The following is a 26,417-nucleotide window of genomic DNA, read 5'->3' on the forward strand; positions in this document are numbered from 1 at the left end:
TGTAAATTGTACTTCACGTTAGCGAAGGTTAACGTAGACTTTTGTATTTTACAATAATCGATCAGTTCCTCAAGGCATAATAACGCAAAAAATGACCCGGCCGACCAGGAGGAACAAGTATCATGTCTTAGCCTAAATTTAATAAATCAAGTACAAACACAACTTTTCTTTTATGGTCGTTACTCTGAATTTTTGTCCGATATGAATTAGCCGGGGCGGAACCCAGGCTATCAGAATTTTTCAAAGACTTCCCAGTAGTCGGTGTCAATAATCTTGAAAGATCACCGAAGAGTGGATGTATTAGGATCGTAGCTATATCGGCATGAAGCGAGGATGCTCGAGACGATATCGGTCGGCAGGGTTTTGTACGGCCAATCACCGCCGGCCCGCACGGCAAGCCGAATCAATTGGTCGTGTGTAAAGGCCGTGTGTATGAACACGTATCTGGAAATCTCTCTTCTCACCGCCATAGACTGTGATTACGACACAGATGTCTTGTCTTGTCGCAATCAGCGTCTATTTCAATCAGCGCTTACTGCGGCATGCGAATTCTCTCAGGAGTCGAAAAAGAAGTGGCGACACTAAACGGTCGATTCAGTCAGCGCTTACTGCTGCATGCGGTGTCGAAAATGGTGGCGACACTAGACGGCCGGTTCGCATAACGCATACTGCGGCACGCGAATCCCCAGTCAGCCAAGTCGTTCATGTTGACATTCGTGCGTATATCTCTACGCGTACTATTCAGTTCGGGGAAGCCCTCTTATTAATAATCAATTAAACCCGTCGTTAATTAGTCCCCGTTCATCGAAACGATACGTAACCGTCCCAGGATTAAACTGCAATGTTTCAGCTTTCGGTGGATATACGGATTTACCAGATACACATGGATTAAAGTATCAGATGGATTAGTCATCCCTAGCCCTCAGTCATTACTCTGCTGGGTGTGTTTCAGCACTCTGATGTTGTTAGATGAAGGTGACAGTTTGTTTTGGTGAAACTAGGGTCGTTGTACCCTGCGGTGATGGATCCATACTCATCAGAGATTTAACTGTTAAAAGTATTTTGCGCTACAAGAAAGCCACCGGAAAGGTTAGTAGAGTTTAGAGATGTTGGCCGGCAGTGTTATTTTTGGGGGGGAGGGGGTGACTGGGCCGAATTCAGTAGCGTTCGCATAGAATATTACATTTTCTTTGTTGGCCTCAGACATTGAAAAATCAATATACCAAAGAAAAATAACCAAATAGTTTAGATAAACATCAGGGGAGAATTAAGAATAATTTCTATTTTTTGTGATTTTTAGCCTTCAAATCACTGGGTTCGAGTGAATACGTTACAATCTCTAACAGACGGAGGTATATTCGACGCCGATGATAAACTGATTGATGTTGCTGATGACAGAGAACAGGTAGGACAACAACTGTTTATCCACAGTCTCGCGAACATAGGTTTCATCAGTTCCACTGTCTCCGCACTCAGTTGCACAGTCTTGACAGTTCCACAGTCTTGACAGTTCCACAGTCTTTTTATCCAGTTCGACAGTCTTGACAGTTGCACGGTCTTGACAGTTCGACAGTCTTGACAGTTGCACAGTCTTGACAGTTGCACAGTCTTGACAGTTCGACAGTTGCACAGTTTTGACAGTTCCACAGTCATTTTACCCAGTTCCACAGTCTTAACAGTTGCACAGTCTTGACAGTCTTGACAGTTGCACAGTTTTGACAGTTCCACAGTCTTTTTAAGCAGTTCGACAGTCTTGACAGTTGCAGTCTTTTTACCCAGTTCCACAGTCTCCGTATAGGCTACCAAATAACGCTCGGAGAGGGAGAGAACTGTCAGGTTATAACCTGACAGTTCTGGGTTTATTTTGACACTTTAAAACGGGGTCATGAATAGTCTGAATACCAGACGGATGTTCGGTTATAGATACTTCGACTAGGTCACTGAGTAATTTAGTAAAATATGGCAAACACTCATCTAGTTGATTACCAATTATCAGCTATTTATTCGAACTGATCAATGAGAAAAATTCATTTAGCGTTCTTGAAAAATTCTGAATTACGGATCTCGCGTCCGATATATTTCTCCTATGTAATGTAATCTATGAGTCAGTGTTTTAGAGATGAGGGAAGGGAGGAGGGAGGAGAGGGCCTGGGAGAGGGTAGGTGTGGTGTGTTAAATCCCGTTATATAATTACCAGTGACTGATAAGAGGATTATCTGGTGATATATCGAGCCATGGACTCGATCGAGCTAAACAGTTTTTCCTTCTTATCAGTTCGGGCGATGATAAGTCAGCTGGTAATTTTTTTTCCGAAGAAGACAAAGAACTGGTGTGTGTGTAATTAGCAGCAGCCTCTCTAACTGTTTAGCCTTCATTTACAGCAGGCCACGTCGATTTGTTTCTCTGTTTCGCTAGTGCGGGGGGGGGGGAGGAGGCTGAATTTCAGATGAATTTACCATTTGTTTGTTTCCCTGGTTTTAAATATTACCGATTGAGCCAGAGAGGGAGAGGGAGAGGGAGAGGGAGAGGGAGCTCTGGTTTTTGTGATTTAACTCTGAGTTTCATAGGCCCTCGAATTACATAGGTGTAACCAGTCTATGAAACAGCGCCCAGATTGTGGATTTACCCCGGCCACCCAGGTATTGGTTCCACAGTCGTGAGTTAGAATTAACTTTTCGAGTTAAGATTAGTTCATTTTTCAATGGGTTGACTCTGAGTCAAATGTCTCAACGCCAAGTTGAGGATTTACCTCTAACGGTAACTTTGATACCCGGTCAATAAAACCGGGGCCAGGTTGAGGATTTATTTGGGGTAACGTTGGCACCCAGCCCGTAAAAAGAAGTCATGGGTTTTTTATTTGTTATTTTTATTTTTGTGCGTCTCAATGGATTTCATTCATTTCGTAGATTTATTTTCATACCTTCACACGTTAAAAAGTCTTCTTCAGAATTTCGCGCGAGTAAAACTAAAAATTGAAACGAGCGAGCCTTGGTTTTATTCGCATTAGCACCACCAGCTGTTTACTAAATATCTGCACGGTTTTCTCTCACTGAGCGCGGAGAGAGTTACCTGAGGAATATTTCAAACATTCAAAATTTACTTTATTGTTCATTCGTGTGTTACCTGTAGTTATGCATCCTCCCCAGGGGCGCGGCGGGTGGAGGCGATCGTCTGCCAACTTCTCCCTCTCCCTTCTGTTTACCTCTTCTCGCATGGCCAGAAATTTACTCCAAGTTGAATAAGGTTTTAAAGAAAATGTGAATAAAAAAAAAAAACAGGCTTAGCGACAGTTTTCTCAAAGTGTAAATTTTTCAAAACATTTCCCTTTAAAAACGATGAATATCGGTGTCAAGAATTTGATAAAATCGGTTTCTCGAATATAAAATGTCGCGTTAGTTTTAGCTACAGGCTTTTAAAAAGTCGCGTCTTTTGATGCAGTCATAATTTCGAAGATTTTCAAAAACCCGTAGCTGAAACTAACGTGACATTTTCAAGAAACCAAAACGAGTAGTGAAAATTGGGAACAAAAAAGAGTGATTAATAATGCCACTACATTTTGGCAATTTTGTTTGTAGTTTTAAGCGGTTTTTCTTTGGTTTTCTCAACATTCGTAAATCCGATATTTGTTATGTTGGAAACGAGGAGGGAACACGTTCTAACTCTAGTTCGACCCGGTGTATGATAGTTTCATAGTAAATACTACACATTCCGCACTGTTTACTACTACTAGCTGATCTCTGTCTCTCTCAGGAGAGGGAAAAATTCTTTACCACCTTCAGCTAGAAATTCCAGCAATAAAGCAGCGAGCGCAGAGGTCGCCCTCCCCCCTGCGCGTCAACTGCCCGCATACCCCCTGACCTGCCTACCTCAGTACTCCGGACCTCGACCAGAAATTCTTATATTTATTTGATCATACTTTGCAGAAGTTCGACCCAAACTCTTGAACTTGAGTTATTCACATACTGTGTCACCTCCCCCTTAACCTGACGCATTCCTAAAGTTTCGGTCATCGATAGTAAATTGTGGAGTATATCGTGTATCGTATGATAACTGTCGCTACGAGAAAGGACCCGCTTGACTCATATTATTGGGTAGAATATTTTCATGAGATTGAAATTGTTGCGGTCAGAACCTCTCAAAACCTGCTCCTACAAACCCCGCGGGCCGTCTGTGCACATTACACACAGTTTGTTAGCGTAGTGACTAATCTATTTACTTTAGCCTGGACCCTAGTGTAGATCTAGGTTATTGGCCAGTGACCTCGCATATTTCCCCGAATAATCATGATACCTCCGACCAGACCCCTGCGGCAAAATATTTCTCATTGTTTCTCTATTTGTTATTGTAGATTGAAAACGTACTTTCTTTCAAATTTTGCCAATGCTTATCCCGCAATCCCCCCTCGGCCTCCCCGTCCCCCCCCCCCCCACCGACAGTTACTACTACTACTACTCAAGGGAAATCATGTGTGTTATGTATTTGTAGTAGAAGTATTTCTGTAGTGAAATAATCTTGTTAAATGTTGTTTATAGAGTTATCAGATACGCCGTAGCAGCCTCTGGCAGCTGGTTACTCAACTTGTACTGTAGCGTGTTATCAGATTTACCCCCTTCCCCCTCCTCCCCTCCCCCTCCCGGCTGAGAACACGTTCACTATCACTACCTGAGAAAAAAACTATAAAACATTTGAATAGGTGAATTTTCGATGGGAAGGAGTTTACTGATGGCGGGCGTAGCTGCGGTGAAATCCAGCTGGTGTCAGTTGTTTAAAGAAAGTTCAGCGATCCGTCCTCACCTGTTCCACCTGTATTCGTCAGCTACCTCGTGAATTCCCCCTATGACATCATCATTGAGGCAAACCGATATTGTAACAGGAGCTAATTTTCTGGTCTAAGAAAAGAAAATACTATTGAAAAGAAAATATCATCGAACACAAAGAATAATAGATTCCCCCCTCCCCCCCCCCCCGGCTGTTGATAGTATTAAATTACAGCAGCAGCAGCAGCAGTAGTAGTAAACTCCTTGTCGAGGTAATTTCCTGTATTTCATGCTTGATTTATAGATGACTGTAGTTTCTATTAGTTATTTGTATTAGTTCCGCTATAAAAACAAATCAAACTCGAACAACCGCAGAGTTTGATCTCTACTAATTGCGCAACCATTAACGGAAATATTCTGAATCCGTGTTGTGGCGACTATAAAAAAATGTAAAGAATATAGTCCTTAAGCTAGTAAAGTTTATTCAACATTTCTTATCTTCGGGATTTATTTTTGCCCCTCTTCTCTGTCTAGTGTGGCAGGGTTTCGTACCATGGCTTAGTGTAGCGATGCATCAGGTTCGAATCCCTGCCGAGGGAAGATTTTTTCAACTATGCTGGGTTTACCCTCGGATATCGCCGAATAACGGCTTTACTTCGGTCTTTACTTTATTTCATAACAAATTATATTTGAATATTCATTCTCTATATCTGAAAATATCGATAATTAATGTAGATGTATTAACTGTAGATGTATTAACTATAGATGTATTAACTGTAGATGTATTAACTGTAGATATATTAACTATAGATGTATTAACTGTAGATGTATTAACTGTAGATGTATTAACTGTAGATGTATCAACTGTAGATGTATTAACTGTAGATGTATTAACTGAAGATATTTTGTTGTTTCAGATCATCGCCGATTATGAAGAAGCCGAGTTGAGTTGTAGTTCTTCGCAGCATCACAATAACGGAGATGGGACTAGCGCTAGTTCAGCGGGTACTGCTAGTCCTGATATATTCACTAGCAGACACAACGGAACTGATCATCAGTCGTACTATAACACCAACAACACCAGCAACACTAGCAGCACTACCAATAATGATGTAGTTATTACTCCTAGCGATCTGGCCATCGGTAAGTTCTTTAAACACGCCCAAATCCAGTTTCAGTTTCAGTGGCCCAAGACATAGGGATCCAGACCCAAAGAATCAGTCTTAGCAGCTCCAGACAGGGATCCAGACCAATAAATAGACTAGGTCTTAATAGCCCCGGGGGCCAGTTGCACTGTCGTGACTTAAGTCCAAAAGTGGTCTTAAATACTAAAATTGGTCTCAGTTCTTAGATTCTCTATAGAACTAAGTTGGTCTGAGACTGGTCTTAAGTCTAAGCCATGACTATGCAACCGGCCCCAGATAAAAATACAACCCGTATGACCATGCCTCAGTGGCCCCTGACAGTAGACAACCCATAGAACCAGGGATCGAAGCCCCTAGCCGAAGTTAAGATAGCTTTTCTTTGGTCCCTTCTGTAATCAACCACATTCCCCGCACTAATATTCATCAAGAAAGGTTTCCACCTGTTTCCCCTATGGGTTATTCTCTGATATATACAATAGACTCTCAGCGTCTCATTCATCGTGGTTTGATTTATATTTTATAAATGTTACATAATAAGGTGTGATTATAAACCCATATTTCTAGTTCACTCACTGTAGATATGTGTGTATAATATGTATATGTTTAACGGAGTTGCAGCAAACCACGGACGATTATTAAATCAATCCCGACCGACCCACCGCCGAAAAAAAAAAGATTTATTTATTGAGGTTTATACGATTAACTAGGCACTAGTCACGTGACGTCATCGCGGCTGCCGGGCCAGTCTGTTATTCTAGTACTTCTGAATCGGGGTCAATTCGATACACTTCAAAATGATGAAAAAATAATTACTGCTTTCTATAAGGCCAAACTAAAAATGTATTCTGTTTCTAGAACCCCCGTGTCAAAATTTTTTTTCTGAAACAAAAATCGGCTCCGAGATTCGCGCACCGTGCGCTAGCGCCATCTAGTCACAGAACGCGGAAGTTTAGTCGATCGATCTATTCATCGCTGATTGTCTGATTGTGAATGAAAACCAAAACCATGTTGATATCGATGTCAATTTTGAAAGGGCCGGCCTCTATACGTCCGTTCGGACTTGTTCCTGACGACTAATCCATCACACTCTATAGTCAAATGTAGGAACATTAAAAAAAACAAACCGCATCATTTTGTGCAGAAGGGCCTGACTAGAAACAGAATATTTTTTTTTGCCTTACAAAAACAGACATTGAAGAATACAATAACAATAACTCGTCAATTTCTGTCGTTTATCATCGGTTCGATCAGGGATCAGGGCCGTACGTATTGTATTTCAATGTTTGGGGGCAGAGAAACACCAGAAAAAAGGGCAGTAAGCTGAAATAAAAACAATTATGTAACGATTCTTCTTTTCTCTGCTCTAACAAAAACTGTTGGGCCTGCCTATAACAAAACGGTTGTCGTCAGTCCCAAGTTAAAGATTCTAAGATTGGATATCACGACAATATTTGCAATTGAGGGCAATTCCAAAAGCACTTCTGGTAGCCACTGCCCCTATATCCCCCTCCCGCCCACATTGTTTATCCCTGAAGTTCTATTCATAGACCCTTTAATAAGATCTATAGGCTTTCTGGGCTCGGCTAAAGTTGGGTGTGTTGTATTTATATTTTCGATATTTCGATCTATTTCGCAGGGACGAGTTTAACAGTTCGTCGCGGCAGTGAACCGTCGTTAGTCAACATCGGAACAACAACAACGCCGTCTGCTGATACTAAATCACCACCGGCGACACCTATCGACAAACAGTTGAATATCAAACGCTGGTCAGGGGTTAATGATGTCAATCGCGATGAAAAGGTAAAAAAAACGTGATGAATTTTGAAACTTTGATGGGGTGTTGTAAGCATTGGGTAGTTCTTCACCTCAGCCTACATGACTGAAATGACTTGATTAAAGTCTTAGAAACAAAATTTACTTAGACTGGTTTTAAGGTCCAAAATGGTCTTATATCATAAGCTTGGGCTTACGTAGTTAGAAGGGATATAGCTGGTCTTACTCCTTGACCGGTCTTAAGTTATTAGAACCAAAATAAGCTAAAGCTGGTGTTGACTGTCCAACTGGTCCCTGTTCTTCAATTTAGACCTAAAAACTGACATGAATATGTTGCCAGTTTTTAGAATATGATCAGAATGCAGTCTATAAGGAGGGGACTAGTAATGGTATATAATTAACTAGCAGTAATCATCGTCGCTCTCTTGTGACTAGTAAAAAACACATTCCAAGCGAGCGCGAGAGAGAGAGAGAGCGCGATGGATTACTGTATACTGTACTAATCAATGAGGAATTTACTGATCGCGGGGTCACAATAGCAGGCAAAGCATATCTCACTGTACTGGAGTATCAAATTAGCTGTATATATGATTTATGCACATAGAAACCCTGGTCTCGCGCATACTATTAACCCCTTACACCTCAGTTGACGCGGTACAGTTGGTCGTTTACTTGCGATTAAAAGGAATTTTCTTATCGTCTTAAACGTTGTGAAATTCTCAAAATACGTAGAAAATCTTAAGTTAAATTCGAATCATCTTTGTGCTTGTAAAAACCCTCGCAAATCCTCGACTGCCAGAGTAGCATTGTTACCTTTACTAGAACACCTGGTGTATCCTCACTCGCCACAGTAGCATTGCTTACTACTAGAACACCTGGTGTATCTTCACTTGCCACAGTAGCATTGCTTACTACTAGAACACCTGGTGCATCCTCACTTGCCGCGGTAACATTGCTTACTACTAGAACACCTGGTGTATCCTCACTTGCCACAGTAGCATTGCTTACTACTAGAACACCTGGTGCATCCTCACTTGCCGCGGTAACATTGCTTACTACTAGAACACCTGGTGCATCCTCACTTGCCGCGGTAACATTGCTTACTACTAGAACACCTGGTGTATCCTCACTTGCCGCAGTAACATTGCTTACTACTAGAACGCCTGGTGTATCCTCACTTGCCACAGTAACATTGCTTACTACTAGAACGCCTGGTGTATCCTCACTTGCCGCAGTAGCATTGCTTACTACTAGAACACCTGGTGTATCCTCACTTGCCGCAGTAACATTGCTAACCACTAGAACGCCTGGTGTATCCTCACTTGCCACAGTAACATTGCTTACTACTAGAACACCTGGTGTATCCTCACTTGCCACGGCATGAATATGAATATTACAATTGTTGTCTCCGCAGGTTCACAGCGGCAGTCGGTCGACCGGCTCGTCTCCGCAGTCCGTCCGTAAATCGGTCATCGTCGGGGGCAACGACGAACGTACCGGGTTTTCTGCGTTTAATCGTGATTCGGCGCGTAAATCGCTCGGCAACATGCCGACAATGTTTAAGTGGTTGGAGGCTCAGGAGAGGGCGCAGGAGCAGCACGAGGAGAAGGAACGTCAGGTAGGACCTCGGGAGATTACGGCGCCGTCTAACGACTAAATTCTTCAACAGTTTAAAAAATTGTTATTCGATCATTTTCAGGCTCTAAGTCCGCGTAAAGAACCAGTAGGGGGCGCTGCTGATGAAGATGAGAACGCGTAAGTAAAATTGCTCGGAGAGTGCCTCGGATTGTTTCTTCTGGGGGCAATTGTAGCCATGTCGACTATCCACTCTTACCAATTTTAGAGCAACTGCAGCAGACGCAGGTGCGGATCTAGCTTTTCGGAAAAAGGGGGTTCGCTCTACTTACTCGGGTCACTAACCCTGGGTATGCTCCTCCAGAAAATTTTGAAAAATTAGATGCATTCTGAGCGTAGAAAATTCCGAGGTCACTCTGCCGAAAAAGGGTGCGCGCCAGGTATGGATCCGCCACTGAGATGGACTCGCGCAATGTTTCATCAATGTTTAACTGAATGATTTATTATTTGCAGTGAATGAGTACCGCTAAATAAATGTTACCCCGGGGGGCAAATTTAAGTTTTAATTGTCACTATGTGTCGTGAACTATCCACTGGTTAACTCTGACCAACTTTTGAACAACTGCAGCAGAAACGGATTCAGAGTGTTTCATCAATGTTTAACCCTTTCAGTGCGTCTACACCGCAGTGCGGTGTATAAATCAGTGATGGATTTTGCTAGTACACTGCACTGCGGTGTATTGATTTAATTAGTAATTAGTAATTATCTCTCTTCAAAAATGGCAGCACCTGTCAAACATAGTGAAATACTAGTACCTAACGATACACTGCACCGCGGTGTAGCCGCACTATAGCGGTATTCCCATTATTCAACACACTAGGGTGGAATTTTTAAAAATTTTCAAATTATCTCCAGCACTATAGGGTATTAATCAGTCAGCACTGAAAGGGTTAACTGAATGATTTATTATTTGCAGTGAATTAGAATTACGCGTCGAAGATAAACGCAACAAGATGATCGTAATACAGAGCGAACCGGGTCCGTTAGGAATTCACGTCGTCCCCGAGTACGACGATAAAAACCGCGAGATCGGTTTGATAATTCAGGGTATCGAACCGGGCGGACGGATTCACCGCGACGGACGACTCGAGGTCGACGATCGAATCATTGAAATCAACGCTCGTAGTTTATACGATATGGATTTCATCAGGTATCTATCAAAACTAACCCCCCCTCCTCCAGCCCCTCAGGAGAACCTTCTCCCTATACAGCTCATCGCCTTATGCGAGGCAAAGGCAGGGTGGCGCCACTTACCTGGGGGTAAAGTCAGGGAATTTTCTAGTTTTTAGAAAAGTTCAGGGAAATGTGTAAGAAAGCTAAAAATCAAGGAAAATACACTTTTCTTAAAAAGTTAAAAATCAGGGCAAAGTCGGGAATTTTGTAAAAAAAAAAAAAGCTAAAAGTCAGGGACCTCAAAAAAGTCATGGGAATGTGTAAACAAGCTAAAAATCAGCAAAACTATTGTTATTTAATTATTGATGTAATAATTTTCAGAGCTCAGGAGATATTCAAAGAAGCGTTACTCGATAAAGACTTACGTTTACGCGTCGTGAAACCGGCGACGCCGGACGTCTCCGCGCCGGTACTGGATATATCACAATCATCAGAGGAAGATAACGGTGGCAGACGTAGGGTTCCTCCGCCGATTAAACCTAAACCTAATCTTAATAAACTCCTTCAAAAACAACTCGTGACGACAACTCCGAATAAAACAATCGCCAAACATTCGGTTTTACAACAAAATGGCGGCACCGGTTCGTCGGGTCGGACTCGGAAAATTAGTTCGAGTAGCAACTCGGGAGATACTACACAACAATCGAAGCCGGTACCGCTGACGACGACCACCACCGATTTAACGAAAAGTGATTTAAAACTTTTAAACGGCGGAAATTCGCGTCCGAAATCGACAGATGATTCGACGCCGGAGCAGACGGATACCACGGCGTCTGCGCCCGTCATCGACGGCGATACGACGGGGAAAACCACCGGTTTAAAAACACCGCCGAAACCACCGGCTCGGAGTCCGAACACGTCTCTCTCGGGAGACGGATCGGCTGCGAAGAGTTTATTCAACGCGCCGACAAATACTCGCAAAATAGGAGTGAGAATTCCGGTCGAGTTAACTAAAGGTAACAACCGATCCCCTAATCCTCCTAGTGACAGGGTCTTCTGTAAACTATCAACCCGATTATTGATAAATTTAATCCTGACTGAGACAGAGTTTCTTTCGATAGTTCTTCTCTGAGCTCTCCCCCTCCCCCCAACAATTGATAGTTTGAATCCTGACAGTGACAAAGTTTCTTTCTGTAGTTCTTCTCTGAGCTCTCCACCCCAGACAATCGATAGTTTGAATCCTAACAGTGACGGAGTTGTTTTGTATTTCAGGTGCTTTAGGGTTAGGGTTTAGTATCACTACTAGAGATTACCAGGCTCTCGGTAATTGTCCGATTTATATCAAGAATATCTTGCCAAAAGGAGCAGCTATTGATGATGGCAGATTGAAACCCGGTGATAGACTTTTAGAGGTGAGTCACATGGATCCGGTTTCATTGTTTGTTGTTAAATGTACAAAAACTGATTATGTAAATGTATGTAAATATATTCAGGTAAATGGTGAAGATTTGACGAATAAATTACAATCAGACGTAGTGAACATTCTGCGAAACGCTCCTCAAGGCAGCCGCGTACAAATAGTCGTTTCTAGACAGGAGCCTGAAGACAAACGATTCTCTGTACCTCGAGAACTGGTAAGACAGTCAAACCCCTAACCTAGTTAAAAACCTGACCTAGTTAAACATCTAACCTAGTTAAACACCTAACCTAGTTGAACACCTGACCTAGTTAAACCTCTAACCTAGTTAAACACCTAACCTAGTTGAACACCTGACCTAGTTAAACCTCTAGCCTAGTTAAACACCTAATTTAGTCAAATCCCTTACATAGTAAAACCTCTAACTTAAATTTTTGGATAATGTCCATTTAACCCTTAGTCTCACTTGCACCACATAGCAATGTCCACCTCAACTGCTGTTTTACCCCATTGTTTCATATATCTTGAGTTGCGATGGTGCTGAATAGTGACTCATTCTTTTGTTAGATTCATATTTTTGAATAATGTCCGTCTGCTGAGACATTGATTTCAGTTGAATTTGAATTTTTGAATAATGTCCATCTGCTGAGACATTGTTTTCAGTTAAATTTGAATTTTTGAATAATGTCCGTCTGCTGAGACATTGATTTCAGTTGAATTTGAATTTTTGAATAATGTCCATCTGCTGAGACATTGTTTTCAGTTAAATTTGAATTTTTGAATAATGTCCGTCTGCTTGCGTTGTTTTCGGTTAAATTTGAATTCTGCTGATATCGATTTCAGTTATATTTGAATTTTTGAATAATATCCGGTCTTGATATTGATTATTTCAGCCGAAAGACCGCGCTGAATATGACAGCGACGTCGAAAGTTTACGTCGTTTAAATCAGATAAAACTCGAGATACCGCTAAACGACACCGGTTCCGCCGGACTCGGCGTCAGCGTCAAGGGTAAGACTATAACACAGCGAGGGATTACACGCGACCTCGGAATATTCGTGAAAGCAGTCATCACAGGTGGCGCTGCATTCAAGGTACGTTAAACTTCATTTTCGAACGAGTAAATCATTGCCAACGTTTTGGATAGCTTCATCTCCCCTCTTCAGGCAAGTTAGTGAACCTTTGACCCTTTCAATGCGTCTACACCGCAGTACGGTGTATAAATTGGCGATGGACTTCACTAGTACATCGCGCCGCCATATATTGATATGTAAAGAAATTAGTTTTCATCGCTAATGAAAGATGGCAGCACCTGTCGTATGAGATAAATATAAGTAACTAATGATACACCGCACTACAGTGCAGATGCACTATAGCGTTATGCCGTTTATTTAACCCACTGGGCTGGAATTTTTAGATATTCAAAAAATTGAAATTTCTTGAATTAGTCCGCACCGAAATGGTTTAAAAAAACCGTTTTCTTTAATTTAAAGGATGGTAATTTAAAAGTGAACGATCAGTTGATCGAAGTGAATCGAATCTCGTTGATCGGTAAATCGAACGGAGAAGCGATGGATTGTCTGCGTCGGGCGATGCAAGCAGACGGCCCGGTACGCGGTCACATCCTACTGGCGGTGACGCGACGTACCGGCGCGCCGACGCCAACGCCATCTGACGGCGGTTCGTTCAGTTTCGAGAATCTAGGCGACGACCACGAAGAATCGTCCGTTTCCACGACGACGCCCGCGCAGCAGACGGATACGTCAGTATTAATCTCGTCGGGCGGACAGCAACAGTATTCGAAATCTTCCATCGTTGCGTCCGGCGATGACGAGCTAGCAGCGCCATCTACTGGTAGTATGACAAACGGATTCAACGATTCGGTAACGTTAAACGCAACAATCGGCGAAACATTGATGATCGACGATACCGTTACCCAGGTAACCAGTCAATTTAAACCTATCAGATTTCAGATGGAAACTATAATCTCACTGTAAATAGTGATTGGTCGATATTTCTGCGGACTGACCAATCAGATTTCAGGTAGTTTGGTGATAAATGTAAACCAAATCCTACTCTTGAAGTAAAAGCTAATTCGATTGGGCGATATTTCAGAAAACTGTGGCCAATCAGAATTGAGAGAATGGTTTTGAATTTATTTTACAGCGAGTGAACGTGACTCCTCAGAAACCGCGACCTCGTTCCTCACTCGGGTTTGTGCATCCTCCGACTGTACCAACACCAGACAACAGTCCATCGGATTCCGTGGAACAGACAGTTCCACAGTAAGTAACACTAATATCCACTGTTTCCACTAATATCCACAGTAACACAAAAGCGTTTTTTCCTGAGTGGTGGCCATAGTCGGGTCATTTTGTAAAAAAGCTAAATGTCAGGGAAAAGTTGGGAAATTTATTGAGATTGCTAAATAGATGGCTTCCATCTATGGGTTACGTATTTGACTGTGTTAAGTGAATTCTTAGCAGATCAGGTCAAGGAAAACAACCTGTGCATGTCAAGGAATAGTCAGGGGGAAAAGCAAGTCAAAGAAAAGTGGCCAACTTGAAAAACCAGTAGAAGAACCTTCGACGCAGAAACTCTTGTGTCATTACCAGAATTCAAACCTATGAACCACGGATTGATAAGAGACCAACGTAGACTAATATTTTAGACCAGACCAAAGTGGAACTCGCTAACAAACGATGTTGAAATTGTAAAACCGTAAAAAAAAACCGTTTGTTTTATTGTAGAACTCCGACGGAGGACGACCCGGCTATGATACCGTTCGAGCGAGAGGGCTACGGTCGCCGGAGCATGTCGGAGAAGCGCCACGGTCACGAGGACGCGAAAAAAACCGAAACCTACCAGAAACTGAAAGCGAACAAAAAGAAGGATGACGACGAAGAGGAGACGAAATCTTCATCATCGCCGAGGAATGATTCCGACGTAAAGGAGGAAAAACCAGCAGCAGACGTTTCTAAAACCGGCAGTGGAGGTAAATTAACGGTGTACATTGTTAGACGCCGTGGTAACAATTATTTTTCTGTATGATTTCAATTGAATCAACCGAAAATCGAGGAAATCATCTCTAATATTCAAGATCGTTGAGAATGAATTATTCGCATGTCAAGCACAAAACAGATCAATCTCTCCGAACCCAGAAACACAATCTGAAATCGATTTTACTAATCTAAATTTCTAACTAACAAATTTTTACTAACGAATTCTACTCATTATATCGATTTAGGCTTTGTTTTCAATCACTTGGAGCACAGATTTTTTTCCGAGAAAAAAACAGGAGGACGAAGGGAAAGAAATGAAAATTTTAGAAAGATTTGTATATTGGTGTTTAAAACATGAGAACATGAAGGACTAACGAAGAAAAATGTTTTTCCTAATTTGATGATATCGGAATGATTGTAGAAATCTGGGGGCGTAATCCGTGCTTCAAGTAATTGAACAAATAAATGCCTTGATTATAGTCCGTATGAAAATACGGCACCCAGTTCTACAGAAGTCAGTTTAGTTAATGCGCTCTATAAAGTGAAAATTAGTTAATTTTCGATGTTTCTACTCAAGAGTTTAGTTTCCGACAGAGATCTGTAGAACTGGGGTCTTATTTTATCACAGGATGGTGAGTGAACTGCTGTTCTCGCCGCCACCCTCCGCCTTCTGTATAGAATAGCGATGTTTCATCGGAATTTGATTTCAGTCTTTTTATTTGCTGATTTGTATATGAATTATGTTTGCAGAGATCCCACCACCCCCGCCCGCGTTACGCAACCTGCCCCCGCCTCCGTACCCCGGCGGCCACGACGGCACCGCCAGCTGGGACCGTCGTCTCATCGGCAACAATCGACGCGCGGTAACCGGTAGCAACGACGACGCGTCGAGCTGGGATCGTCGGAGGTTTCGACCGATCACGGTGATCAGTTCAGGTATACGCTCGAGTTGGACCGAAATCGAGTCTTTAGACAAAGAATGGGAATTGCTGGTGGATCAATGCGTTACCCAGCAACAAGAATGGGACGCATTGTTGCGACCGGGTTTTTCACCGCCTTCCCCGGCACCTTCATCAGAGCTTTCTAGTTGTTAGTATAAATCAATTTATCAGCACCCAACACAAACAATTCATCCTACGTAGTTTTTATCTTTATCGCTCTTCGGAATTTGTGGTGTTTATTTATATTTAGATCTTGGATCCGGTTCCACAGTCGGGTAGAGTTAGAGATGAACTAATTTCAGAATTGCGAGTCATTTAAAGCGGAGATCTGTGGAATCGGGTCGTGGTGTATGTTATAGGTTGAGTGTTTAAACGTCGCACGTTGCTGGTTCCTAATTGAGTCAATCTGTCTCAGGGTCCGGATCTAAGGAATGAAAGCCACTTGCCCGGGGGACAAGCATATCTGAAATTTCGCTTGCCCCCCTCCAAAAGTACTTGCCCTACTACACAGGCAGTCTGATTGGTGGCACTATCGTCCGTTGTATCGAGTGGGAAAAAAGCTTTGTGACATAAAATTGCACTAGCCCGATGGACAAGTGATAATGATTGCCTACTTGCCCTGATGAGATATACTTGTCCCGGGCAATCGGACAAGTGCTTAGATCAGACCCTGTGTCTTGTTGTACACAGGCCCAAGCACGAGCAGATCCCTCTCTCCTCTCTCTGTCTCTCTTCTCTCTCTCCTCTCTTCTCTCTCTCCCTCCCTTCTCCCTCTCTCTATGTCTCTCATCGCTTGTCTAATGTTGGTTTAAAGGATTCAATCAGTAGCTAACTAGTTGAAACTCAGGACATATTCACTTCATAGACCTCACACCATGAGATCCATCACTCTGTAGACCCCATCAGGGGCCTCACACTACGAGAAACCCTCAGTGTAGACCCTCACTCTATAGCCCTCATTCGGGGACCTCACTGTAGATCCCTCGCACCATGAGTCCCTCACTCACACCATAGATTACAGTAGCCTCACCTAGTTTTTAAAGATATTTGATCTTACGGTTTTATGGTTTATTCTCTGGTTTTAATGGTGTCTAGAAATACATGTACTTTACTCAAACGACTAAGTTTAAACTTTAGCATTGTTAGCGCTTGACAACTTGACGACTTGTTCAATTCTGTTTAAATGTCATTTATTCAATGATTAATCAATTGAATCGAAAATTTATAATGATTGCGCATTTTTGATTCAGAGGAACCTCCATTATGACAAACCCAAACAAATTCACAGTTTGAAATTATGATTTCTCTAGAAATGGAATCAGTTTGTTCATAAGAGGTTCCTGTCTCTCTGTATTAAGTTGCATGTTGTTGCCTGTTATTGCATGTTGCTTAACGTTCTACTCACCACTAATATTCGTATTGATTACAGACATGCATGGGAACCAGTCCAATTTGCATGATGAAAACCAGTCCGATAATTTCGCCGTGTCTCGGCGTCACGGCGGTAGTCAACCTAATCTTACGTTGATTTCTCCGAATAAAGTCACTCGAGCTGGATCTGCTGACTGTATTTTAAACCCTTCCTCTTCGGAACTGGATAGTATGTATTATGGAGATAGAAGCGCCCTCTATATTCCGTCTGCTTACAATATATAAGAAAACGTTTAAAGAATTCCAGACTTAAGAAAATCTATGAATAACTGAAATCAAAATTGATAATAGATTGAATTACTAGTAATGAATCAAAAATAACTGAAATAAAAACTTATCTTTTCTTTGTAAATATTGATGATTCATTGAGACAATATTTGGAGCCATAAAACAAGTTCATTTTAGTGAATATTTGAATTTTTCTGTTATTTTTCCTTGTATTCTAATGATTTGATGACAAAACCCTCTGAAAACGTAGCCCTGAACTCAGTTACACAGTTATCTCTTGGTTTTGACTCGAGAGTTCATTAAAACATTTAAAATGAACTAATTTTCTAACTCAAGAGTCAAATTTAAGCAATAGTTGCAGAACAGAGGGGCCGGTTTTATAGACTGGTATTACCTTTAACCGGTGGGCTAACTTAATTCATTTTCAATTGAGTTAGCCCCGGAGTTAAAGGTAACACCGGTCTATGAAGCCGTGCCAAGGGCTGCAATTTCACAAAAAAGGATTTTGCGCCTTCATTTTAAGAGAAACCAAATCCGTGAAGTATTAAAACCAATCTCATCCACAACAATGGCTGCTATTCTAAAATTTTGCTTTGAATTTTTCTCCGAAACAGATTATCGTTCGTCGTCTCAGTCGGAGCTGACAGGTGGCGACACGATCGGTCCGACGCTCGGGATGAAGAAATCGTCGTCGTTAGAAAGTCTACAGGCGATGGTTAAAGAGATCGTTACCGACGACGATGGATACTGGAGAACTCCGTCTGCCGTAGTTCGAGGTCGCGGTTGTAACGAGAGTTTCCGAGCCGCGGTCGATCGGTCGTACGACGAACAGCCATTAGAAACAATGGACGCTCGTAAGTAGCTTAAGCGGAACATGGTTACCATGGTTATCAACAGTTTGACTCTAAAGAGATCAAACATCGAACTAATTTCAAATCTAACTGTGGAGGATTCGGATTTGAGTTTGATATTTTAGAATGAAATTTTTTTAGGTTTGTGTAGAGAATAATAATGTTGAGTTCAACAGTTCTGAATCCAATTCAGCAGTTCTTAACCCAGCTCCGCATTCGAGATCCAGTTCCACACTTCTAGATCCAGTTCCACACTTCTATATTCCAGTTTCACAGTTCAAAATCCATTTCCACAGTTCAGAACCCAGTTCCACAGTCTGAAACCATTTCCACAGTTCAGAACCCGGCTCAACAGTTCAGAACCGAGTTCCTCAGTTCTGGATCCAGTTCCACAGTCTGGCACCCAGTTCCTCACTTCTGGAACCATTTCCACAGTTCAGAACCCAGTTCCTCAGTTCTGGATCCAGTTCCACAGTTCAGAACTCAGTTCCACGGTTCTGTCAAATTGAACCAAACAGTGGAACCGAACTGTCGAACCGGGTTCTGATTGAATTAATGATTCACAACGGTTTTAAATGGTTTAAATGTTAATTGTTTTTCTAGTTGAAGAAGAAGGCAGTGAAATATTATCGATTAGTCGTCAATCGAATTCAGCTCGTTCGTCGTTCAGTTACGACGGCGGAAATCATCAGAAAACACCAGAGAAAAAACAGAAACAAAACAAAGAGAAGAAAGGTGGAATTTTCAAGGGTTTGTTCCAGTAAGTTTCCTGGAGGATACGCAGGGTTCCTGCCGATCAGATCAGATTTATTTTAACCTACAGGGAAAAACATGGAATTCTGACTGATCTGGAAAAATCAGGGAAAAGAATTTTGAATTTTTGGTGTCTTGTTGTTGCTGGTGACAAGTGACACAAGGAACCTCTTGATAAGAGACCTCACTGAGGATATCTTATGATTTAATCAGGGAATTAGAATTTTTGGTGTCATGTTGTTCTTGGTGGTGATGAGTGACACAAGGAACCTCTTGATAACAAACGGCCCTCACTGGGGATATCTTATAATTTAATCAGGGAATTTGAATTTTTGGTGTCATGTTGTTCTTGGCGGTGATGAGTGACACAAGGAACCTCTTGATTAGAAACGGCCCTCACTGAGGATATCTTATAATTAATCAGGGAATTTGAATTGTTGGTGTCTTGTTCTTGCTGGTGACGAGTGGCGCAAGGAACCTCTTGATAAGAAACAACCCTCACTGAGGATATCTTATAATTGAATCAGGGAATTTGAATTGTTGGTGTCTTGTTGTTCTTGCTGGTGACGAGTGGCGCAAGGAACCTCTTGATAAGAGACCTCACTGAAGTTTTCTTATCTTTAATCAGGGAATTTTTAGTCAATGGTCAGGGAAATATGATCGAATTTCAGATTCCCTGATCTGTAAGAACCCTGGATCCAGTTTAGGACCATTAGCTCAATGTAAAGGCGGGTTTTATTGTCTTGTTATTGTCTTGTTTGTAGTCGTAAAAGCGGTAAGAATAAAACGGCCGGTAAAAACGCTCAAATAGAAGCTCAACGTTTGAGAGATCAAGAAATACTAAAACATCAACAAGAACAAATACTGAAAAAACAAGCAGAATTTGAGAAGTGAGTTCCGTACTTTACCGAAATCATTCTAATCATCTACACGTAAATAAGTTGAAATTGTATCAAACAGAACCAACAGTCCAGGATCCAGTTCCACGGTTCAGGACCGAGTTTCACAGTGTCAGAACCTAGTTCCACAATTCTGAACCCAGTTCCACAGCCCAGGACCCAGTTCCACAATCCCGGACCCAGTTCCACTGTCCAGCACGCAGTTCCACAGTCCAGGACCCAGTTCCACGTTCCCAGATCCAGTTCCACGGTTCAGGACCCAGTTTCACAGTATCAGAACCTAGTTCCACAATTCTGAACCCAGTTCCACAGACCAGGACCTAGTTCCACAATCCCGGACCCGGTTCCACTGTCCAGGACCCAGTTCCACCTTTCCCACACCCAGTTCCATGGTTCTGAACCCAGTTGCACAGTTGTGAGTTTAAATCAATTTGAATCATCGAAAATGAACTTATTTCAAAACTCTAAACTCACAGTTCTTCAGTTCTTGGTTAAATTTGATGATTTAGAATTAGAAATAGTTGAATTTGAATTGAGATTGTTCCGTTGATGAATAAAGATGGCTGCTATATGACTATAAATTTCCGTTTCGTTCTCAGACAAAAATTAGAACAACAAAAACGTCTGCAGGAAAAACAACAACAGCAAGAATCGAGTTACCAGCGGCATATTAAAGAACGAGAACGTCAGTCTCCGATACAGCCACCAGGGGGCGTTAATCGCGCCGAATGGATTCATCAATTACGCCACGAGCACCAGCGACGTCACCGGGAGCGACAGGGGGTTTACCCGACGGAATCCCGCGACGACGACGCCGATAAAGAGATGATGGAAATTGATGAGCAGAGACGGGTAAGAGTTAGACGAAATCACAGGGTGGCGCCACTGTCACCTGAAAATAGAAAAATCAGGGGAAAATTAGTGAATTTGACAAAAGAGGAATTTTATCTTTTTAATGTTTTGAGTTTTTTTTTCTCTCGTTTTTCAGAGGGCGGAAGAGAGCAGTAGGTGGCGCCACAGTCATTACGATTTAATGCCTCCGCGATATTCCAGCAATCAAAATCCATACCACAGGTAACAATAACCTTGAACAATGGCCGCTACTGTTCATCACCCTATGACATCATGAAATTGATGATTAGTTATCATGTTAATTTGTGATGTCATAGGGTGATTTATGTCGACACAGATGATAGACGATCTGATGATGTCATAGGTGGATTAACGTATTCTATGAAATTGACCGTTGAATTTTGAGGATTCTAATACCGTTTTTCATCCATGATATTACGTCTATTATTTCTAGGGGTCAGCACGTGTCGTCGAGGGGCGGTAATAATTATTCGGACCCTCGAATAAACCGCGACAACTATGACCACTATCAAAACCTCGACGAAATCAAAGCCGCGTTTCACCGTCAGGATCAATACAGAGACATCTATGCGCAACGTCAAGAACTAGAACACGCGCGGCGGATGGAACACGCTCGGCGCAAACAAGCTCAAATCGAACATTCCCGCCAGGTGGCGCTGCAACAGCGACATTACAGCGGCGGTAGCGGAGGCGAGCCGATCTACGATCATATACAACACGTGAGAATGTCGAGCGGAGAGTTTTACCGGGCGAGCACCGGGCAGACGGCCCGCGAACAACGCGCCCGCTCTCAAACGCCCGTTAAAGGATACCTCGGACACACGCATTACAACAAAAAACCGCTCGGTTCCAGTTCGTCGGTGCCGCCATCTATTGTCATTAACGATCCGTCGGATAGTAACGTGATCGGCGACTACGACGATCCGCGTAAAGCGTATCGGGAAACGGCGCCGACGTATCGGGATTCGGGTACGCCAACGTATCGGGACTATACATCCCGAACACATCATCCACCTCCGCCTCAGTATAATATAGCTGATCTTAGATCCGGTGCTAAAGTGTGATACGTATATTCATCATTACTAAATAGTATCCATTTCCACGGTTTCTGGATCCAATTCCACAGTTCTGGATCCATTTCCACAGTTCTGGACCCAGTTCCACAGTTCTGGACCCAGTTCCATGATTACTGAACCCGGTTCCACAGTTGCTGGACCCAGTTCCACATTTCTGAGTTTAAAATCTTGAAAAACGTTGGTAATGAACTATTATTGATTCTAACTGTGGCCAAGTCGAAGTCTACAGAAAACTGTTGAACTTCGTTCTCGGACTAAAACTGCGTTTCTTTTAACTGTTGAACTTGGTTCTCGGACTAAAACTGCGTTTCTTTAAACTGTTGAACTTGGTTCTCGGACTAGAACTGTGTTTCTTTAAACTGTTGAACTTGGTTCTCGGACTAAAACTGCGTTTCTTTAAACTGTTGAACTAGGTTCTCGGACTAGAACTGTGTTTCTTTGTACTTTTTTACTCTGTATATGAACTGAATTGTTGAAGATTTTCCGTAATTAAGACGCGTTTGATCAATAGCAGTAACGTTCGTGTAATATAAGACAATAGTTCTGTGCTCGTTCTTTGTATCAATGTATTAAACTTTCATCTCAGTTTAAACTGATTAATCTGTTGTGTAATAAGAGTTTGCTAGTGAATCATTAGGGCAAATTATCTTTGCAAATCTTCTATATTCTCGATGTGTAAACCAAGTTGACCGCCGTCTGCTTCATCGGATATTGTTAGTTCGTCATATGGTGCTTTGTATGTCAGTATTTCGGTACGAGGGGGAGGAGCGTGGGATGGTCTGATTGACAGGAGAGGAAGGCGGGGCCAGTGCGAGTGGACAGGGTACGCTCGAAGTTGGATCCAGTTTTCGATCATACGTGGACTTCACTTCGAATTTAGTCCACAAGCTAGAGAGAGAGTACACTTTACCTCAATTTATATTCTAAACCAACGGGATACCAGCACTCACCAGACGGCGCAACAAAACACTAGGTCCTTTGTAGTGAAAATTAGTTTGGTTTCACTGCTATTTGAACCTTGTTTTTAGGCTTCCAAATCTGAAAATTATCTAACGAGTCATCAGATATATAAAGATTCACTTTCTCACTCAGTGTACGGTTATAGATTTCACCGAAAATTGATTAACTAATCAGAAAAGTTGACTCAAGAATTTAATCGAAATGCAGAAGAAACCCAGTGCCACTAGCGACACCTGGCGGAATCTTCACTTAGCGTTGCCGGTATCCCATTACGATTAATATAATTATAATTTAGCATTTCTTTGCTAGTTAAACTATCAATATTGGCTTATAATCAGTTACTAAGGTTACAAGAAAACTTATTATTATTATTATTATTGTTTTATCGTTTTAAATGAATTGATAATTAGCGAGTTTGTAGTTAATTTGTATGAATGTTTATACGTTACAATCTGTATTCATGTGCTTTGTATATTGTGTATTATACGTTACTTTGTGAGGAATGCGTTTTGAATGGTGTCCCCCGCCTCAACACGGGTCATCGTCCGGTCATTGAAATATTCCGCGGCTCAGTCCCGCAACTGTCGGAGTTTTAATTGAAATCGATTTTCGCTTTCGGAGGTTCCAATTTTTCTTGCCGGTAACTGTGGAACTCGGTCCTAAAAACCTTTTTCATTCCAACAGGAAATAGGGCTTCGATATTTGAATAAATACAACTAGACAAGTAGTACTTAACTATGTAGGTTAACTAGTTTATTGGGAACAGGAGCTTTCGCTACTTTATATAGAAGCTTCGTCATGTGAATGAGTCATGAAGCTACTATATTATACATTTGTAGTGAAAGCTTGTGCGTCAAATAAACAAGTTTACCGATTAACCCTTTCAGTGCGGTGTATAAATCTGATAGATTTTGCTAGTACACCGCACTGCGGTGTATTGATGTAATTAGTATTTATCTCTCTTCGAAAAATGACAGCACCTGTCAAACATAGTGAAATACTAGTAACTAACGATACACCGCGCCGCGGTGTAGATGCACTATAGTGGTATTCCCGTTATTCAACACACTAGGGTGGAATTTTTAAAAATTTTCAAATTATCTCCAGCACTATAGGGTATTGATTAGTCAGGACTGAGAGGATTAAGTACTACTTGTCTTGTTGTATTTATTCTAAACCTGGTTAACACAGCTCCTCTAGAATCTTAAGATATTTGACTAACTTTTAGTGATATTTCTATGAAAACGTATAAAAAAGGGACCTGAACTATGAATTCATACATTGTATGTATGTGCATCGTAGAACATTGATTGTAGACATTATATTGATTAAATACAGCGTAAAATGTATTGTAGTTTTTTTTATTAAGTGCAATAGAACTGAAATCATAATTCGATATAGAATATATTTATTTATTTATCAAAGTAAGACGTTATTCGAAATGTGAATTTGAATTCATGGTCGTCAAAATGATGTACAATAGAATGATGTAGATCGCGACACAGAGTGTGTATATTCAAAATTTTATACGGTAGCTATGGAAACCGTTTAACTGCTCATATTGTTAGAATACTGCTCACAGACGTCGTCGTCGGGTTTCATGAAAAAGTTTTCGCTCCGAATTTCGATCCGGTTTCAGCGGACATAACGTTGCAACAGATTTTTTTGGGGGGCTTAAACTTTTTCGCAAAAACCCGACCTCGAGATATGACTTAAACTTAGTCCATGATTTCAAATACTGTGATTGAAATCCAGTGACTTCCATGAACTCCATATCCAAGAGATGGGATGGGGTTGGGGGTGTTTCACGGCCCCCTGTGACAAACACGGTTTCAATACTCAACTATTTATCTAGCTGGTGCTGCCCTCTAGTGTGCTGGAATGTTACTAGTAATGTACAACCCAATACTAATTATAGGTTGTCTCTAAATAAGAAATTTGTTATGAAAGTTCAAGTTTGATATTGACTTGGAATGATCATCGATAGTAATCTCCAGGTTCCAGTCACCCAATAGTCGGACTCAGTGAGTTGAGATTTGACTCAGAGTTAACTCAAACTTACAACTGTATATCTGGGTCCAGGGGTCTTGGTACCAGCAATAATTCACTGATGCAGTAACTAAGGGTTTTTGTCTATTCATCTGTGCTATCCATCCATTCTGTCCGTCTGCTCTATCACTTTTTCAGCCGTCTCTGAACTACACAAATATCTATTTATAATGATCTATTTATATAAATGATAAACGTCCAAATATTTCATATAATAAAACTGTCCATCATATTCTACTATTCAAAATGGCTGCCCCTTAATCACCCTATGACATCTTCAAATTGCCTTCTCAGTCATTTTGATCCATTTGACTTCCAGAAAATATTTTATGATGTCATAGGGGGATTACTGGAGTTAACCATTATTTGACTATGCTATGTGTAAACAGTTGGTCGGCTGTACTTTGTAAAGAGGACACCACTTTAAACTTCTTTCGTACATTCATGAAAAGAAGACCATGATTTAATTGAAAAGATGGGTTCTATAAGATCACCTCTATAGTGATGTCATAGTGCGATATACGGAGGCGGCCATCTTTCTCAGAGTAGTAAGACTCTGTATAATGGTGTATATAGAAGTAAGGCTGGTGTGACGTGTATTTTTATAAACAGCTTTTGATGATGAAATTCGTACACTGTGTATAGAATTATAATGTATTGTATACAGCGCAATGTAATTAAATTGAATAGAATATTATTACTGTATCTACTTGAAGAGTTGTTTTAAAGAGGGATGATGTCCCTGGTTCAAACCCTTCTGATGCTGAATAGAGGATGAAGAGGGATGTCCAAGGTTCAAACCCTCCTGATGCTGAATAGAGGATGTACAGGGGTGTCCCTGGTTCAAACCCGGTCTATTGGTACTGATTCAGAGTGTTCCTGATGCTAAATAGAGGATGTACTGGCGTGTACCGGCCGTACGGTGCTGCCGCTAGGCTCATCGTTAGCGGGTTTTTCATACACTAACTTTAGTCAACTCTGGCAATCGACGTGCTCTCCAGTAATACTCCGTAACCCTAGCTTGCCAGAGTTGACTAACGTTAGTGTATGAAAATCCCGCTAACAATGAGCATAGCGGCAGCACCGTACGGTGAAATGTTGATATCTTAAAAAAAATAATTACTGGCACTTATTCAAGGTGGTCCTGATGCTGAATAGAGGATGTACAGGGGTGTCCCGAGTTCGAACCCAGTGATTACTGATACTGATTCTGAGTGTTCCTGATGTTTAGAGTTGTCATGCATAGATGGCTAATAACGACATGTTCGCCATCTATTGGAATTTCGCTGAACTGTCAAATTTCTAGAATTGACAATGGCAATCATTTTTGCTGAACCATATTTCACATGCGCCATCTACCAGAATTAAAGAGAACTAGTTATTTGAAAAAACGGATAAATAATGTGTCTCAGGTTCGAACCCACTCCCAGGTACTGACTCAGAGTGATTGATACTCAATTCCAGTGTTATATTCCAGTGCTGATACTGATTCAGAGTTGTCCTGATGCTGAAT

The 26,417-nt window shown here is 41.6% G+C and overlaps 1 protein-coding gene across 1 annotated transcript; it reads left to right on the forward strand.

Moving 5' to 3' along the window:
• The first annotated feature begins 741 nt into the window (after positions 1-741).
• Positions 742-25,577, forward strand: LOC141911623 (uncharacterized). Its single transcript, XM_074802611.1, has 22 exons — positions 742-1,089; positions 1,301-1,405; positions 5,675-5,900; positions 7,539-7,702; positions 9,090-9,293; positions 9,375-9,430; positions 10,228-10,461; positions 10,806-11,440; positions 11,697-11,836; positions 11,918-12,058; positions 12,735-12,935; positions 13,335-13,781; positions 14,008-14,126; positions 14,592-14,836; positions 15,594-15,932; positions 17,214-17,384; positions 18,058-18,297; positions 18,898-19,054; positions 19,812-19,937; positions 20,546-20,798; positions 20,935-21,020; positions 21,253-25,577. Exons 1-22 carry the CDS (start codon positions 970-972, stop codon positions 21,881-21,883), a joined length of 5,040 nt encoding a protein of 1,679 aa, XP_074658712.1. The 5' UTR covers positions 742-969; the 3' UTR covers positions 21,884-25,577.
• The last annotated feature ends 840 nt before the right edge of the window (positions 25,578-26,417 follow it).

This window comes from Tubulanus polymorphus, chromosome 10, assembly GCF_964204645.1.
Source record: "Tubulanus polymorphus chromosome 10, tnTubPoly1.2, whole genome shotgun sequence".
In the NCBI taxonomy this organism is placed as follows: domain Eukaryota; kingdom Metazoa; phylum Nemertea; class Palaeonemertea; order Tubulaniformes; family Tubulanidae; genus Tubulanus; species Tubulanus polymorphus.

What these genes read in the sequence shown, in the direction of transcription:
- LOC141911623 (XM_074802611.1), top strand. Translation starts at nt 970, where the DNA reads ATGAAGGTGACAGTTTGTTTTGGTGAAACTAGGGTCGTTGTACCCTGC. An exon ending in TTCCTCTTCGGAACTGGATA is followed by an intron (nt 17,385 to 18,057) that starts GTATGTATTATG and finishes TCTCCGAAACAG; the next exon opens with ATTATCGTTCGTCGTCTCAG. An exon ending in AAACAAGCAGAATTTGAGAA is followed by an intron (nt 19,938 to 20,545) that starts GTGAGTTCCGTA and finishes TTTCGTTCTCAG; the next exon opens with ACAAAAATTAGAACAACAAA.